General features: G+C 70.1%; 3 protein-coding genes across 6 annotated transcripts; 2 read left to right on the top strand and 1 right to left on the bottom strand.

Annotated features, from left to right (window-relative positions):
• Window positions 1-36: 36 nt before the first annotated feature.
• TOMM40L (translocase of outer mitochondrial membrane 40 like) lies at window positions 37-2,519 on the bottom strand. Of its 4 annotated transcripts, none has more exons than XM_050330421.1 (9): window positions 2,132-2,519; window positions 1,812-1,879; window positions 1,622-1,714; window positions 1,209-1,310; window positions 1,023-1,128; window positions 804-900; window positions 634-710; window positions 465-567; window positions 37-377 (listed from the first exon to the last, which is right to left on the bottom strand). In XM_050330421.1, exons 1-9 carry the CDS (start codon window positions 2,217-2,219, stop codon window positions 59-61), a joined length of 1,053 nt encoding a protein of 350 aa, XP_050186378.1. In that variant the 5' UTR covers window positions 2,220-2,519; the 3' UTR covers window positions 37-58. The 4 variants fall into 4 exon arrangements, with proteins under 4 accessions (XP_050186378.1, XP_050186381.1, XP_050186380.1 ...); XM_050330424.1 differs by having other exon boundaries at window positions 39-377; window positions 1,812-1,916; window positions 2,132-2,518; XM_050330423.1 differs by having other exon boundaries at window positions 39-377; window positions 1,812-1,904; window positions 2,132-2,518.
• Window positions 2,520-5,201: 2,682 nt separating this feature from the next.
• On the top strand, window positions 5,202-6,924 carry UFC1 (ubiquitin-fold modifier conjugating enzyme 1). The gene is given in 7 exon segments (XM_050330508.1): window positions 5,202-5,330; window positions 5,526-5,596; window positions 6,062-6,125; window positions 6,218-6,239; window positions 6,242-6,294; window positions 6,519-6,608; window positions 6,842-6,924. Coding segments are annotated over 7 exon segments (501 nt in total). The 3' UTR covers window positions 6,914-6,924.
• A 315-nt stretch (window positions 6,925-7,239) lies between these two features.
• On the top strand, window positions 7,240-13,242 carry USP21 (ubiquitin specific peptidase 21). The gene is given in 17 exon segments (XM_050330311.1): window positions 7,240-7,315; window positions 8,158-8,213; window positions 8,290-9,053; window positions 10,355-10,414; window positions 10,865-10,988; window positions 11,066-11,177; window positions 11,272-11,409; window positions 11,496-11,560; window positions 11,664-11,767; window positions 11,853-11,939; window positions 12,019-12,079; window positions 12,082-12,096; window positions 12,185-12,292; window positions 12,382-12,496; window positions 12,575-12,614; window positions 12,616-12,694; window positions 13,103-13,242. Coding segments are annotated over 15 exon segments (2,004 nt in total). The 5' UTR covers window positions 7,240-7,315; window positions 8,158-8,213; window positions 8,290-8,297.

Genomic DNA, 13,242 nt, shown 5'->3' with positions numbered 1-13,242 from the left:
GGGACACACTGAGGCACAGGGGACAACACCCGGCCCCCCCTTCCCGCCTTGGGGACCCTCAGCCCGCGGTGGCAGCGGGGACAGCGGGGCCCCCCAGCAGCCACCGCGCCCCCCCAGCGCTGTCACACGGCGTCCCCAGGCCGGGGTGTCCCTGCAGCCCCCCCGGGGCCAGGCCTGGAGCCTCCCTGAGCAGGACAGTGCCCCGTGCCCCCCGTGCCCCCCGTGCCCCCCACGCCCTCAGCCCACGGTGACGCTGAAGCCGCAGTGGAATCGGTTCCTCCAGTGGTTCAGGAAGGCACCCAGGGCCAGGGTGACGGGCAGGGGGGGCAGCTTCTTTTCCAGGACCCCCCCCACGCTCCAATTGCTGTCCAGGAGCCCTGCAGGGTTGGGGGTGAGGGGAGGGCCAGGTGAGGGGCACAGGGTGGGGGCACAGCCTGGGGCTGGGGTGGGGGAGCTTTGCCCACCTCTGAAGACGACGTTGGCGCGGGGCAGGTTGAGCTGGTACCCGAAGGCGAAGGTCGTCTCCTGCAGCCTCGTGTTGGCCTCCAGCTCCACCCCCACCTGCACCTTTTTTTTGGGGGCAGCGGGGTCAGGGGGCACGGGGACACCGCGGGGGTGGTGGGGGGCACCCACCTGCTCGTTGGCCCGGTGGTAGTAGCTGGCGTGGGCCCCCCCGTAGCCCACGTTCAGCGTCGCCACCCACTTGGGGGCTGCAACAGAGACACGGCACGTGGGGAGGGGGGTGGGGGACGCACAGGAGCGTCCCCAAAAGGGGCAGGGGACCCCCGGGCGTGCCCCCTTACCCGTGTACTTGCCCGCCAGCGTGAGGATGGCCCCCTCCTCGCCGGGGCGCCGGTGGTACACGAGCTCCCCGCCCAGCACCAGGCGGGCCGTGAGGCTCTGCAGGAAATGGGCCACCACGATCACTGCGGGGACAGCACGGCCACAGCCCAGGCTCAGCGGGGCCGGGGGGCCCATGGGGTGCCGGGGAAGGGGGTGGGGGAGCCCCCCCAGGAGCTCACCGGAGCCGCCCAGCACGTCGGGGTTGCCCAGCGTGAGCGTGGCCGTGCAGTCGTCGCCGCGGTACTCGCCGTCGAACTGCCACGTCACGAACTTGGCCTGGTGGCTCTGCGGGGGGAGGGGACACACAGCGTGGAGAGGGGCTGCTGGGGAGCCCCCCCCAGCTCGGGAGTGACCCCCAGGCTCACCTGGAACACGGCTTTGAGGCGCAGGCGCTCCCCCAGCAGCTGCAGGGCCTGCGCGTTGAGGCTGCCGGCGCTGTCCATGTCCCCCACCAGGGTGGGGAACACCTGGGGGCACCGCGGGGGGAGGGGGTCAGGGGGGATGGGGACAACCCCCCCCCCCAGGGCCTGGCTGGGAGGGAGCATCCCCATCTGGGCTGGTGGCACCTCTGTGCCAGCCAAACCGAAGAGCGGGCCGGTCCTGGGGTCGCTCACCACTCTGAGGCCACCAATGACCCCAAGGCCACCCTGGGGTCACCCACCACCCACCTGCCACCCCAGGACCACCTGTCACCCAAGACCCAGGGTGTGGGGTCACCAACCCCCCCAGGGTCACCTGGGGCCACCCTCTGCCCCCCCGGTGCCACCCACGCTGTCACCTCGGTGGGGCTGAGCTGCCGGTCCCCCACGAAGGTGGCATTGAAGCGGTACCCGGAGGGGCCCAGGGTGCTCATGTGCACCGTGTGTGTCACCTGCGGGGACAGGGAGGGTCAGGGGACAGCCCGGGGGAGGGGAGGGTCACAGCCTCCCCCTCCACAGTCCCTGTGTCCCCCCACCCCAATCCCTGACCTGGAAGTGGCTGCTCAGGGTCTTGGTGACGATCAGCTTCACCCCCTCCATCTGCGGCGGGAACACCTCTGGGGGGACAGGGCTGTCACCTCCCTGGGGACAGGGCTGTCACCCCCAGGGCACGGCTGTCACCCCCAGGGCACCCACAGCCCCCCCCCGGACACGGCTGTCACCCCCGGGGCACGGTTGTCACCCCCCCGGTGTCCCCCCGGCCCCGGTGTCCCCCCCTCCCCGGTGTCCCCACAGTCCAGGTACCCCCAGTGCCCCCACCCCCGGTGCCCCCTCACCCCACGCCCCCTCCCCGTTGGCTCAGGGCGCACCTTTGCAGAGCCGGTGGAGCTCGTCGAAGCTGCCGGGGTTGCCGCGGGGCTCCCCCCGCCGCGGGGCCCGGCCCGCCGCGTTGCCCATGGCCCCTACGGGCCCCCCCCGCCCGCCGCCATGGCGGCCGCGGGCGGCGCCGCCCGGAGCGGCTTCACGGGGGCACCCGCGCCATCTTGGGCTTGGGCAGAGCGGGCCCCGCCATTGGCGGAGCGGGAGGGCGGCGCACCGTGGAATGGGACCCCCCGCGGGATCCTCGGCCGCGCGTGGAGACGTTCCGGGGGTGCCGCGTTCCGCCCCCCCCACGCGTGTCACGCGTGTCCCAAATTCCTGCCTGTCCGCGCTCCCACCGCGTGTCCTGCTCCCGCCGTGTCCCCCCGCGTCCCCTCCACGCATCCCGTGTCCCTCCTTCTCCCCTCCCTGCATATCTGAACACCCCCTGTCCCAAATCCCACTCCTGTCCCAAACCCCACTCCTGTCCCAAATCCCACCCCTGTCCCAAACCCCACTCCTGTCCCAAACCCCACTCCTGTCCCATGTCAGCCCCTCATCCCTGCTCCCCTCGTGTCCCCCTGTCCCCTCCCCACCTCCCCGTCCCCTCCTGGCCGTGTCCCAGGTGTCCCCTCCCCGTATCCCCTCCGCCACCAGCCCCACGCAGGACCTTCCTCGTGTCCCTGTCCCTTGTCCCCATCCCTGTCCCCCCACCCCGTCCCGGCGGGGCCCTCAGTGCCCGGGGGGGACTCCGCCCTCTTGTCGCCGGTGCCACCACGCGCCCTTTGTCCCCAGCGCGGGGTGTCCCCGCTGTCCCCCCACGGGGGGATCGAGGGTCACTGACACGGTGGGCGCCGACCTTCGCCCCCCAGCCCCAACCCGCGGGGCCCCCGCGCTCCTCCCCCGCCCTGCCCTGCCCTTGGGGACACGGGGACAGCCCGGGGGGGGGGACAAGGGACAAGGGGCCCCCCCGCGCTGCCCCCTCGGCCCCGCAGTGTTTGCCCAGCCCGGGGGCGGGGGCTGCGCGGGGATAAAAACGGGGCCTGGGGCGACCCCCACTGAACCCGCACCTGAACAGGTGAGAGGGGCTGGGGGACGGGAGGGGGAATGGGTCAGGAATGGGGGATACTGGGGGTGGGATGAGGGTGTGGGGTCAGGAATGGGGTGGGATGGGGTGAATTGGGTGAATTGGGGGTGGGATTGGGGCTGGAGGGAGTTTGGAGCAGGAAAGGGGGTGGGAGACGGGGTTGGAGGGGGGTGTGGGGCAGGGATGGGGTTGTGGGACAGGGATGGGGCTGTGGGACAGGGATGGGGCTGTGGGACAGGGATGGGGCTCTGGGGCAGGAATGGGGCTGTGGGACAGGGATGGGGCTGTGGGACAGGGATGGGGCTGTGGGACAGGGATGGGGCTGTGGGGCAGGGATGGGGCAGGGCTGCAGCTGTGGGGCTGGGATGGGCTGGGAAGGTCCTGTGGGTCAGGAGTGGGGTGCCTGTCCCTCTCCCCAGCCATGAGAGCCCCCCTGGCTGCTGCCCTGCTCCTGCTCTGCGCCCACCTCGGGGCCTGCCTGGTGCGCCGGGAGGCCCCCGAGACCCCCGAGGACGCCGCCCCGAGGCCACCCCCGACTTCTTCAGCCGCCACTTCCAGACCCTGAGCGACTTCTTCAGCCAGGAGCTGCCCCAGAGGCTGCAGGCGGAGCAGCTGCGCAGCCAGGCCGAGTACGGGGGGGCCAGCCCAAAATTCCACCCCCAGGACCCCATCCCAAACATCCACCCCCAGGAACCCATCCCAAATATCCACCCCAGGAACCCATCCCAAATATCCACCCCCAGGACCCCATCCCAAATATCCACCCCCAGGAACTCATCCCAAAAATCCATCCCAGGACCCCATCTCAAATATCCACCTCCAGGAACCCATCCCAAATATCCACCCCCAGGACCCCATCCCAAATATCCATCCCCAGGATCCCACCCCAAATATCCACCCCCAGGACCACCCTGACCACGCTGCCCCGGGCACCAGGACCCCCCACATCCTCCCATTTCTGGGCATTGGCCCCTCCAGACCCCCCTTTCCTGGACCCTGGGACCCCCTGGATCCCCATTCCTGGCCTTCCCAGCCCCCAGACTCCACTTCCCTGGGGGAGCTGGGGGGCTCGGGACCCCCCCAGCCCCACTGACAGCCCCCCTGTCCCGCAGGCAGTACCTGGACAGGGCCAACAAGCAGCTGGCACCGCTGGCACAGGAGCTGAAGAGCAACGTCCTGGGGCTCTTCTCGTCCCTGCTGGACCTGGGCAAGGGCGAGGGGCAGCCCTGAGGGCTGAGACCACCGGGGACGGACCCCCAGGGACACCCCTGAGCCCACCGTGGGACCCCCAACAAAGCCCCGAGCTCATAAATGGTCCCCCCAAAAACATCCCTGAGCCCTTTGGGCAATGGACCCCCAATAAAGCCCTGAGTCTGTTGGGGTGGGATTGGACCCCCCATAAAACCTTGAGCCTGTTGTGGTGGGATTGGACCCCCAATAAAGCCCTGAGTCTGTTGGGGTGGGATTGGACCCCCAATAAAACCAGGAGGTCCCTGGTTCTGGGGTGGGGGGTCCCTGCTGTTGGAGGGGGTTGTCAGTGGGACTGAGGGATGTCCCTGGTGCTGTGGGGGATGTCCCTGGTGCTGTGGGGGATGTCCCTGGGGCGGTGGGACCCCCCCTGGGAGGGTATTTTTGGGGACAGGGGGCACGACCCCAGCCGAGCCCCCTCAAAACTTCCCCGTGCCAGCACTAAACATGGCGGCGGCGGCGCCACGCCACGAACGTGCCCTCAGCCAACATGGCAGCATCCACCCACCCGCGGCGCCCGGCACTCGGGGGGGGTTTCTTAGTCTGCGGGGGGACCCCTGATTCTTTAGGGGGTGTTTCTGTGAGGATGGAGACGCTATTGTGAGGTGAGGGGGGGGCACAAGGCCAGCTGAGCCCCCACAACCCCGCCAGCACCAAACATGGCGACGGCCGAGCGCGCCCTTAGCCAAGATGGCGGCTCGCGTCAGTTCCGGCGGGGCGGGGCGCGATGGCGGCGGGGCCGGGCCATGGCGGCGGCGGAGGCGGCGGCGCGGCGGGCGGTGGCGGAGCTGCCGCTGCTCAGGGCGCCGGCGGGGCCGCGGGACCGCGAGGGCTGGGCCGAGCGGCTGCGCGAGGAGTACCGGGCGCTCATACAGGTCGGCCGCCCGCGCGTCCTTCCCCGTCTTCCCTTCCCCGGTGTCCGCCCCCACCCCCGGTGTCCCCTCCTCTGTCGCCGGTCCCGATCGCTCGCGGTGTCCCCTCCCCGGTGTCCCCCGCAGCTCAACCCCCCTGTACCGCATCCTCAGTGCTGCCTCAGAGCCCCCAGCTCATCCCAGGTGTGTCCCCCGCAGTACGTGGAGAACAACAAACGAGCCGACAACGACTGGTTCCGCCTCGAGTCCAACCTCGAGGGCACCGGTGGGTCCGGGGGCAGGGGAGCGCTAGGACCCCCGGGGCTCACGGGACCCCAACCCCAGGGTGGACTTGGGGGTGGGGGACCACTGTGAGGGAGGGGGGTCCCAGCCCCGGGGGTCCCGGAGGGGCTGCTTGGTGACCTTGGGGGTTCCCAGGGCTGGGGGTGATGCTGCAATAATTGGGGGATCTCTGGGACTGAGGGGGCTGGGGGCTGTTTTGGTGATTTTGGGGGGATCTCTGGGACTGAGGGGTTGGGGGCTGTTTTGGTGATTTTGGGGGGGATCTCTGGGACTGAGGGGGTTGAGGGACTGTTTTGGTGATTTTGGGGGGGGATCTCTGGAACTGAGGGGTTTGGGGGGCTGTTTTGGTGATTTTGGGGGGGATCTCTGGGACTGAGGGGGTTGGGGGCTGTTTTGGTGATTTTGGGGGTCCCTGTGGACTGAGGGGGTCTCTGGGCCCCCCCTTGCCCCAGGTGGTCCGGCAGGTGCTGGTACATCCACGAGCTGCTCAGGTACGAGTTCGCCATCGAGTTCGAGGTGAGGGGGGTCACGGGGGAGGGTGGGGGTGCAGGGGTTGGGGAGGGGCTCTGGGGTTGCTGAGACCCTCCTGGTTCCCCCCACCCCACCAGATCCCAGTGACCTACCCTGGCACCGCCCTGAAATCGCCATCCCCGAGCTGGATGGGAAGACGGCCAAGATGTACAGGTGGGATTTTGGGGGGTCCTAGGGGGTCAGAATTCGGGGAGGGGGCCCTGGAGGGCATCTTGAGGCCAAGGGGGTCATTGGGGCGGTGGGGAGGCCCTAAGGGGGTTTCTGGGGGGCAGGTCTTGTGGTTGGGGGTCCTGGGGAGGGTCCCAGGGCTGGGGGGTTTCTGGGGTTCCTGGGGGTTGGGGGATCCTCGGGGGTCTGACGGCTTCTTTTATCCTCCCAGGGGGCAAGATCTGCCTGAGTGACCACTTCAAACCCCTCTGGGCCAGGAACGTCCCCAAATTCGGGTTGGCCCATCTGATGGCCCTGGGGGTGAGCAAAGGGGGGATATTGGGGGTGTCACCCCTGGGGGCACCGGGAGGGGGTATTGGGGGTGTCACCCCTGGAGGTGGGTGGGGGTGACACTGAGGGGGTGTCACCTGTGGGGGGCAATGTGACATCGTGGGGGGGCTGCCACCCATTGGGTGGGGGGTGACACAGGGTGGGGGTGTCCCCCGTGGCAGGGGGTGACACAGAGCGGGGGTGTCCCCCCCCTGTCCCCCCAGCTGGGGCCCTGGCTGGCCGTGGAGATCCCCGACCTCGTCGCCAAAGGCATCATCCAGCACAAGGACAAGTGACCAAGGAGGAAGGGGGGTTCAGTGCCCCCACCCTCCCCAGCTGCTCCCACCCCTCCCCGCCGCTTCGCTGCTGCTCTGCAATAAACAGTTCAGACCTGACTTTGCCCCCGTTTATTGTCCTGGAGGGGTGTGTGTGTTAAGGGGGGTTCTCTCCGCGCGACCCTCCAATAACACGCGCGACCCCTCCAATAACACGCGCGACCCTCCAGCAATAACACGCGGCGGTCCCTTTAAGACGCCGCGCGGTTTCCATGGCGACGCCGGCGGCTCGGGGGGCGTGGCCGTGCGGGCGGCGCTTGCGCAGAGCGGGCGGCGAGGCCACCGGGGGGCGGGGCCGGGCCAGGCAGGACCAAAGATGGCGGCGGGTGCGGCGGGAGTTGTTGCCATGGCGGCCCGCGGGAGGTGCGGGGGGACCGGGGGGGGCCCGGGAGGGGTCCTGGGGGACTGCGGGGGTGGGGGAGCTCGAGGGTAACGGACACCCTCCTGTGGGCACCCGGCGGGCGGGTGGGGGTGCAGGGCAGGGCCCGGGGGTGGGGGGACAGGGGGTGATGGAGGGGGACAAGGCCTGGGGAACCTGAGGGGCTTGGGGGTCCTGGAGGGGCTGCAGGGGTGGAGTGGGCTCGGGGTAACGGACATCCCCTTATGGGCACCCTGGGGCCTGGTGGGGATGCGGGCAGGCCCAGAGGGGGAGGGACGGCCCGGGGTGATGGAGGCAGGAAAAGGCCTGAGGGGGTCTGGGGGCTCGGGAGACGGCGGGAATCCCACGGGAGGGGTCCCCGGGCTGGGAGGGGGTGGCGGGCAAGGCCCGGGGAGAGGAAGGGTGGGCCGCGGTGATGCTGGGGGGAGCAGGGCCGGGGGTCTTTGGGGGCTGTGGGGGTAGAGGGGCACCAGACACCTTCCAGGGGGACCTCAAAGGATCCCCACGAGACTGGGGGGGTCCCTGAGGTTCAGTGAAGGGGGTTGGGGGTCCCCACGAGCCTGGGGGGTCTCTGGGGTTCAATGAAGGGGATTGGGGTCCCTCGAGCCTGGGGGGTCTCCCCTTGTCCCCCTGTCCCCCTCCTGGGGGAGCAGGACCTGGCTTAGGGTGGGCGCAGCTCCCAATGATGCCAAACCCCTCTGCGACTGCCCAGGGGCCTGGCACCGGTCTGGGAGTGCCCTTGTGTCCCCCCTATTAACCCCTGGTCCCCCATTATTAACCCCTGTGTCCCCCATTATTAACCCCTTGTGTCTCCCCCATCCCGCAGGGCCCCCGCCGACGGGACGCTGTGTCCGGCCGCCGGGCGCAGGGGGCTGTGAGCAGGTGAGTGCCCTCTGTGCTGCCCCCTCCCCATCCCTGTGCCCCCTGTGTGACCCCCTGTCCTCCCCTGTCCCCACAGGCCCCGCCATGCCCCAGGCCTCGGAGCACCGCCTGGGCCGCGCCAGGGACGGCGCCGCGCCCGCCGTGGTGGTGACGGCGCAGCCCCGGCCGGGCCCCCGCCTGCCCAGCGGGCACCGGGCGCTGAGCCAGGAGCGCCATGCAGGCCCCGGGGCTGTCCCCGGCCCCAAACTGCGCCTGCTGCCCCCTGGCCTCCGCCGCCCCCAGCCACAGCCCGAGGAGCCCCCCCGGCCCAAGAAGCCGGAGCTGGAGCGGGGCCGGGCGGCCAAGCGCGGGGACCCCCCCGCCCCCCGCGGGCCGGGGGGCCGCCAGGGCCCCGTCAAGGGCGACCACGGCGTGCGGGTGCCCGGGGGGGCCCCGGCCGTGCCCGGCAGCGCCTCCTTCTCGCTGCCCAGCGCGGCCGAGCGGCGCCGCAGCAACCTGGCCCGCTCCAAGTCCATCAGCATCGGCGACCTCAGCCAGGGGGGCGGCACGGCCGGCGGTGGCACCGGTGGCGGCTGCGGCGGTGGCGGTGGCGGCCGCGCCGAGGACGTGGCGGTGGCGCTGAGCCGGCTGGTGCTGCGGGACTGCGGGCACCCCCTGGGCGCGCTGGCGCTGCGCAGGAGCTCCTCGCTGCGCAGGGTGGCCGTGGGGCCCCCCCACCCCGGGCAGGACGGCAAAGCCGCGGGGGTGTCCCCGTCACCCGCCCCGCTGCTGCTGTCGGTGCCGCGCCCGGAGCCCCCCGCCCACTACGGCAACGGCAGGAGCGACGACAAGGCGGCCGCTGTAAGAGATGGGGGCACTCCCAGGGGGTGTGGGGAGACACCCGGGGTGGCCTGGCGAGGGGGCACGTGGGGTGAGCTCTGGGGTGTCCTCGGGGGGGTCATGGGGCTGTGGTGGTCCCCGGTCCAGGGGATGTGATGGGACATCCTGGGGGTCACCAGGGGGTCATGGGGACGTGGTGGGATCACTGGGGTGTCCCTGGTCAAGGGGACGTGGTGGAATCCCCAGGGTGTCTCTAAGGGGCCACAGGAACGTGGTGAGACCCCCAAGGGTGTTCCTGGTCAAGGGGGAACGTGGTGAGACCCCCAAGGGTGTCCCTGGTCAAGGGGATGTGGTGTGACCACCAGGGGTCCCTAAGGGGCCATGAGGATGTGGTGAGACCCCCAAGGGTGTCCCTGGTCAAGGGGATGTGATGGGACACCCTGGGGGTCACCAGGGGTTCATGGGGGTGTGGTGAGATCCCCAAGGTGTCCCTAAGGAGAGACCTCACCTCTCCCTGCCCCACTCCTGCTTTGGGGACCCCCACAGCTCCAGGGGGGTTGGGCGTGGCCGGTGCCACCCCTGTGTCTCTGTGGGGGTCGAAGGTGGCCGGTGCCATCCCCATTTCCGTATCCGCTCCCCCCCTCCCATCCCTGTCCCCCACCTGCCCGGCCACGTGTCAGGATCAGGATCGGGATCCCTGAAATCCCCCCCCGCCGAGGGGACAGGTGTGACCCCCACCATATGTCCCCAGCAGTGCCACCTGGGGTCCCCCAGCCCCACCGAGCCCACCCCAACCCCTCCATGGTGGCGGGGTGGGGGATTTGGGAGGCGTAGAGGGGGAGATGGGGTTGGTGTTTTTAGCTCCTCACCCCTTCTCCGGGCGTTCCCGCTGTCCCCCGGGGCGGTGCCCGGCCGATTAATCCCCCCCGGGGGATGAGCGTGCCAGGAATAGCCGTGGCAATCGGATCAGCTAATGAGCTGAAGGGTGTGAGGGGGCTTGGGAAGGGGACACAGGGTTGGCACCGGTGCCATCCCCGCCTCGGGGGGACCCTGTTGGCGGTGCCGCCATGCCCGGGCTGCAGGGAGCGACGCTGGTGGAGCTGCCCAGGAAGCTGCAGCGCTCCTCCTCCCCCGGCGGGACCTGCCGGGCCGCGGCGGCGCCGACATCGCCGAGTCCGTGGTGCACACGGCGGTCATGGGGCTGCTGCTGGTCACCGGCGAGGTCCGGGGGGCCGGGGGGGTGCCAGGGCTTGGGGGGTGGCTGTGCCGTGCTGGGGAGGACGTGGCTCACGCGTGTCACCCGCTGTGTCCCCATCCCCCAGACCCACCACTCGCTGCTGCTGGGCTCGGGCCACGTCGGCCTCAGGAATTTGGGCAACACGGTAAGTGGCCGTGGCCGCCAGGCCTCGCTGGCTCCCTGGGCTGGGCTGGGGGAGGGGTTTGGGGTCTCCTCGGCGTCACCTCGGGGTCCCCCCAGGCTGGTGGTGGCAGTTCCGTCCCGCTGGGGACGTCACGTCCTTGGGGACCCTCAGTGCCACAGCACGGCGTCCCTGTGGCCCCCAGCCCTGCTGTCCCACTGCCCTGGGCTGCACGAGGATTTAGGATCCCCTGAGGCCTTCTGGAGTCCCCTGGCGTCCCTTTGGGGTCACCTGGGGGTCCCTCAGGTCTCCCATCCCCGTTCCTCCACAGTCCCATCCCACCGGGTTGGGGACATCTCCAAGGACCCCCCAGCCCCACAACACAATTGGGGGTCCCTGAAACAATTGGGGGACCCCCCAAGGGACCTCTGGTGACCCCCGAAGTCCCATCCCCATCCCCGTGTGCCCTCCCAGTGCTTCATGAATGCGGTGCTGCAGTGCCTGAGCAGCACCAAACCCCTGCGCGACTACTGCCTGCGCCGGGACTTCCAGCAGGAGCAGCCCCCCGGCCCCAGGGCCCCCCAGGAGCTCACAGAAGGTGGGAGAGACCCCCGAAAAACTCAACAGCCCCCCAGAAGTGTTACATAACCCCTGAGACCCCCCCTGTCCCCGCAGCCTTCGCCGACGTCATCGCGGCGCTCTGGCACCCGGACTCCTCCGAGCCCGTCAACCCCGGCCGCTTCAAGGCCGTGTTCCAAAAATACGTCCCCTCCTTCACGGGCTACAGGTGAGGGAACCCCCCCCTTTCACACCTCATGGGACCCCCCCTGGGGAGGGCAGAGGGGGTGCAATGTGTCCCTGTGTGTCCCCCCCAACCCCAGCCAGCAGGACGCCCAGGAATTCCTCAAGTTCTTCATGGACCGGCTGCACGTGGAGATCAACCGCAAGGGCCGGCGCACCCCCAGCATCCTGTCAGACACACGGAGAGCCCCCGCCCTGGAGGACCCCGAAACGCTCAGGTGAGGGCTGGGGGGGTGTGCCTGGAGGGGGTGGGAGCCCCGTTTTTGGGCTTGACCCTTGACCTTCCCCCCCATCCTCACGGCAGCGACGACGAACGCGCCAACCAGATGTGGAAGCGCTACCTGGAGAGGGAGGACAGCAAGATCGTGGGTGAGCCCTGGGGGTGGGGGTCACACCCCCCTCCCCCCCTTCCCTGAGACCCCCCCCAGTCCTCTCAGGGTACCCCCTTCCTTGACCCCCTCTTGCCCCCCAGACCTCTTTGTGGGGCAGCTGAAGAGCTGCCTCAAGTGCCAGGCCTGCGGGTACCGCTCCACCACCTTCGAGGTCTTCTGCGACCTGTCGCTGCCCATCCCAAAGGTAGGGGGTGGGGTGCAGCCCCCCCAGACCCCTCCCCTCATCTCCAGACCCCCCCAGACTGCCCCCTGACCCTGCGCCCCTGCAGAAAAGCTTTGCTGGGGGGAAGGTGTCGCTCCACGACTGCTTCAGCCTCTTCACCAAGGAGGAGGAGCTGGACTCGGAGAACGCCCCGGTGAGAGCGTGGGGGCATCACCCCCTCTGTGACCCCCCCAGGCCCCCAGTTTGTCCCCCCTGAGCGTCCCCTCCCTCAGGTGTGTGACAAGTGCCGGCAGCGCACGCGGAGCACCAAGAAGTTGACGATCCAGCGCTTCCCCGGATCCTGGTGCTCCGTATCCTTCCCGTTTGGGGCTGGGGAGGGGGAACGGGGGTGGGGAGGGTCCACCCCTTCCATCCAGCTTTGCCCTGACAGCCCCCCAGACCTGAACCGGTTCTCCACCACCCGCTACTCCATCAAGAAGTGCTCGGTGTTCGTGGATTTCCCGCTGCAGCAGCTCAACCTGCGCGAATTCGCCAGCGAGAAGGCGGGTGAGGGGGCGGGGGAGGGCAGGGGGCGAGCAGAGGGGTGAGGGGGCAGCGCTGAGCCCCCCGGTGTTTGCGTCCCCCTCCCCACGCAGGCAGCCCCGTGTACAGCCTGTACGCCCTGTGCAACCACTCGGGCAGCGTCCACTACGGCCACTACACGGCCTTCTGCCGCGACCCCGCGGGCTGGCGCGTCTACAACGACTCCCGGTGAGTGCCCCCGCCCCCTGCCTGCCCCGGGCACCGCCCCGTGCCCGCCCACCCCCTGGGCTAAGGGTGTCCCCGCAGCGTGTCGCCCATCAGCGAGAACCAGGTGCCGTCCAGCGAAGGGCTACGTGCTGTTCTACGAGCTGAGGAGCCCCCGGCCGCAGACCCTGAGCCCCCTGGGACCCCCGCGCCGGGAGGGTGGTGGGCGATGGGGGAGTTGGGGGTGTGACCCTCCTGTCCCCCTCCCCACTCACCCTCCGGCCCCCGTGGCAGGGGAGGCGCGGGAGGGGTGGGGGTGGTGCGGCCCGCGCGGCCCTGGGGGTTTTGTGAATAAATTTACTAAAAAAACCGAAAAACCCAAAACCACGGAGTCTTGGGGGCGTGGCAAAGGAGGAGGGGCGGGGCTTGTGGGAGGGCTAGCGAAGGAATGGGCGTGGTTTAATGGGGAGGGTGTGGTTGTGGGGGCGGAGCTTGCAGATTGCTATCTAATTACAGGGGGCGTGGTCAATAAGAGAGGGTGGGCGTGGTTAGAAGTAGGGGGCGTGGTTTTTCCTCCATGGCGCGCTCCCTCGCCTGTCCATCAAGGCACGGCGCCTCCCTATTGGCCAGCCGCCCCCCGGAGCCCCGCCCCCTGCCCTTATCGGGCCGGAGGGGGCGTGGCCAGCGCGGCGGACGCCGGGAGAGGTGCGGGGGGGGCGCTCCGGGGTCGCGGGGGATCGGGGGTTTTGGGGGTCCCTGAGGCCCCCTGA

Source organism: Myiozetetes cayanensis, unplaced genomic scaffold (assembly GCF_022539395.1).
Source record: "Myiozetetes cayanensis isolate MyiCay16 unplaced genomic scaffold, myiCay2020 scf41, whole genome shotgun sequence".
NCBI classification, from domain to species: Eukaryota; Metazoa; Chordata; class Aves; order Passeriformes; family Tyrannidae; genus Myiozetetes; species Myiozetetes cayanensis.
The sequence above is the reverse complement of the archived record's forward strand: the minus strand, read 5'-3'. Positions and strand labels throughout refer to the sequence as shown.

Bases quoted from the DNA above. Each gene is read 5' to 3' on its own strand.
- TOMM40L (XM_050330421.1), bottom strand. From the start codon at position 2,219: ATGGGCAACGCGGCGGGCCGGGCCCCGCGGCGGGGGGAGCCCCGCGGC. The intron at 1,311-1,621 runs GTGACAGCGTGG...CGGTGCCCCCAG, and splicing joins GGCAGCTCAGCCCCACCGAG to GTGTTCCCCACCCTGGTGGG. The intron at 901-1,022 runs GTGAGCTCCTGG...CATTTCCTGCAG, and splicing joins CGACGTGCTGGGCGGCTCCG to AGCCTCACGGCCCGCCTGGT.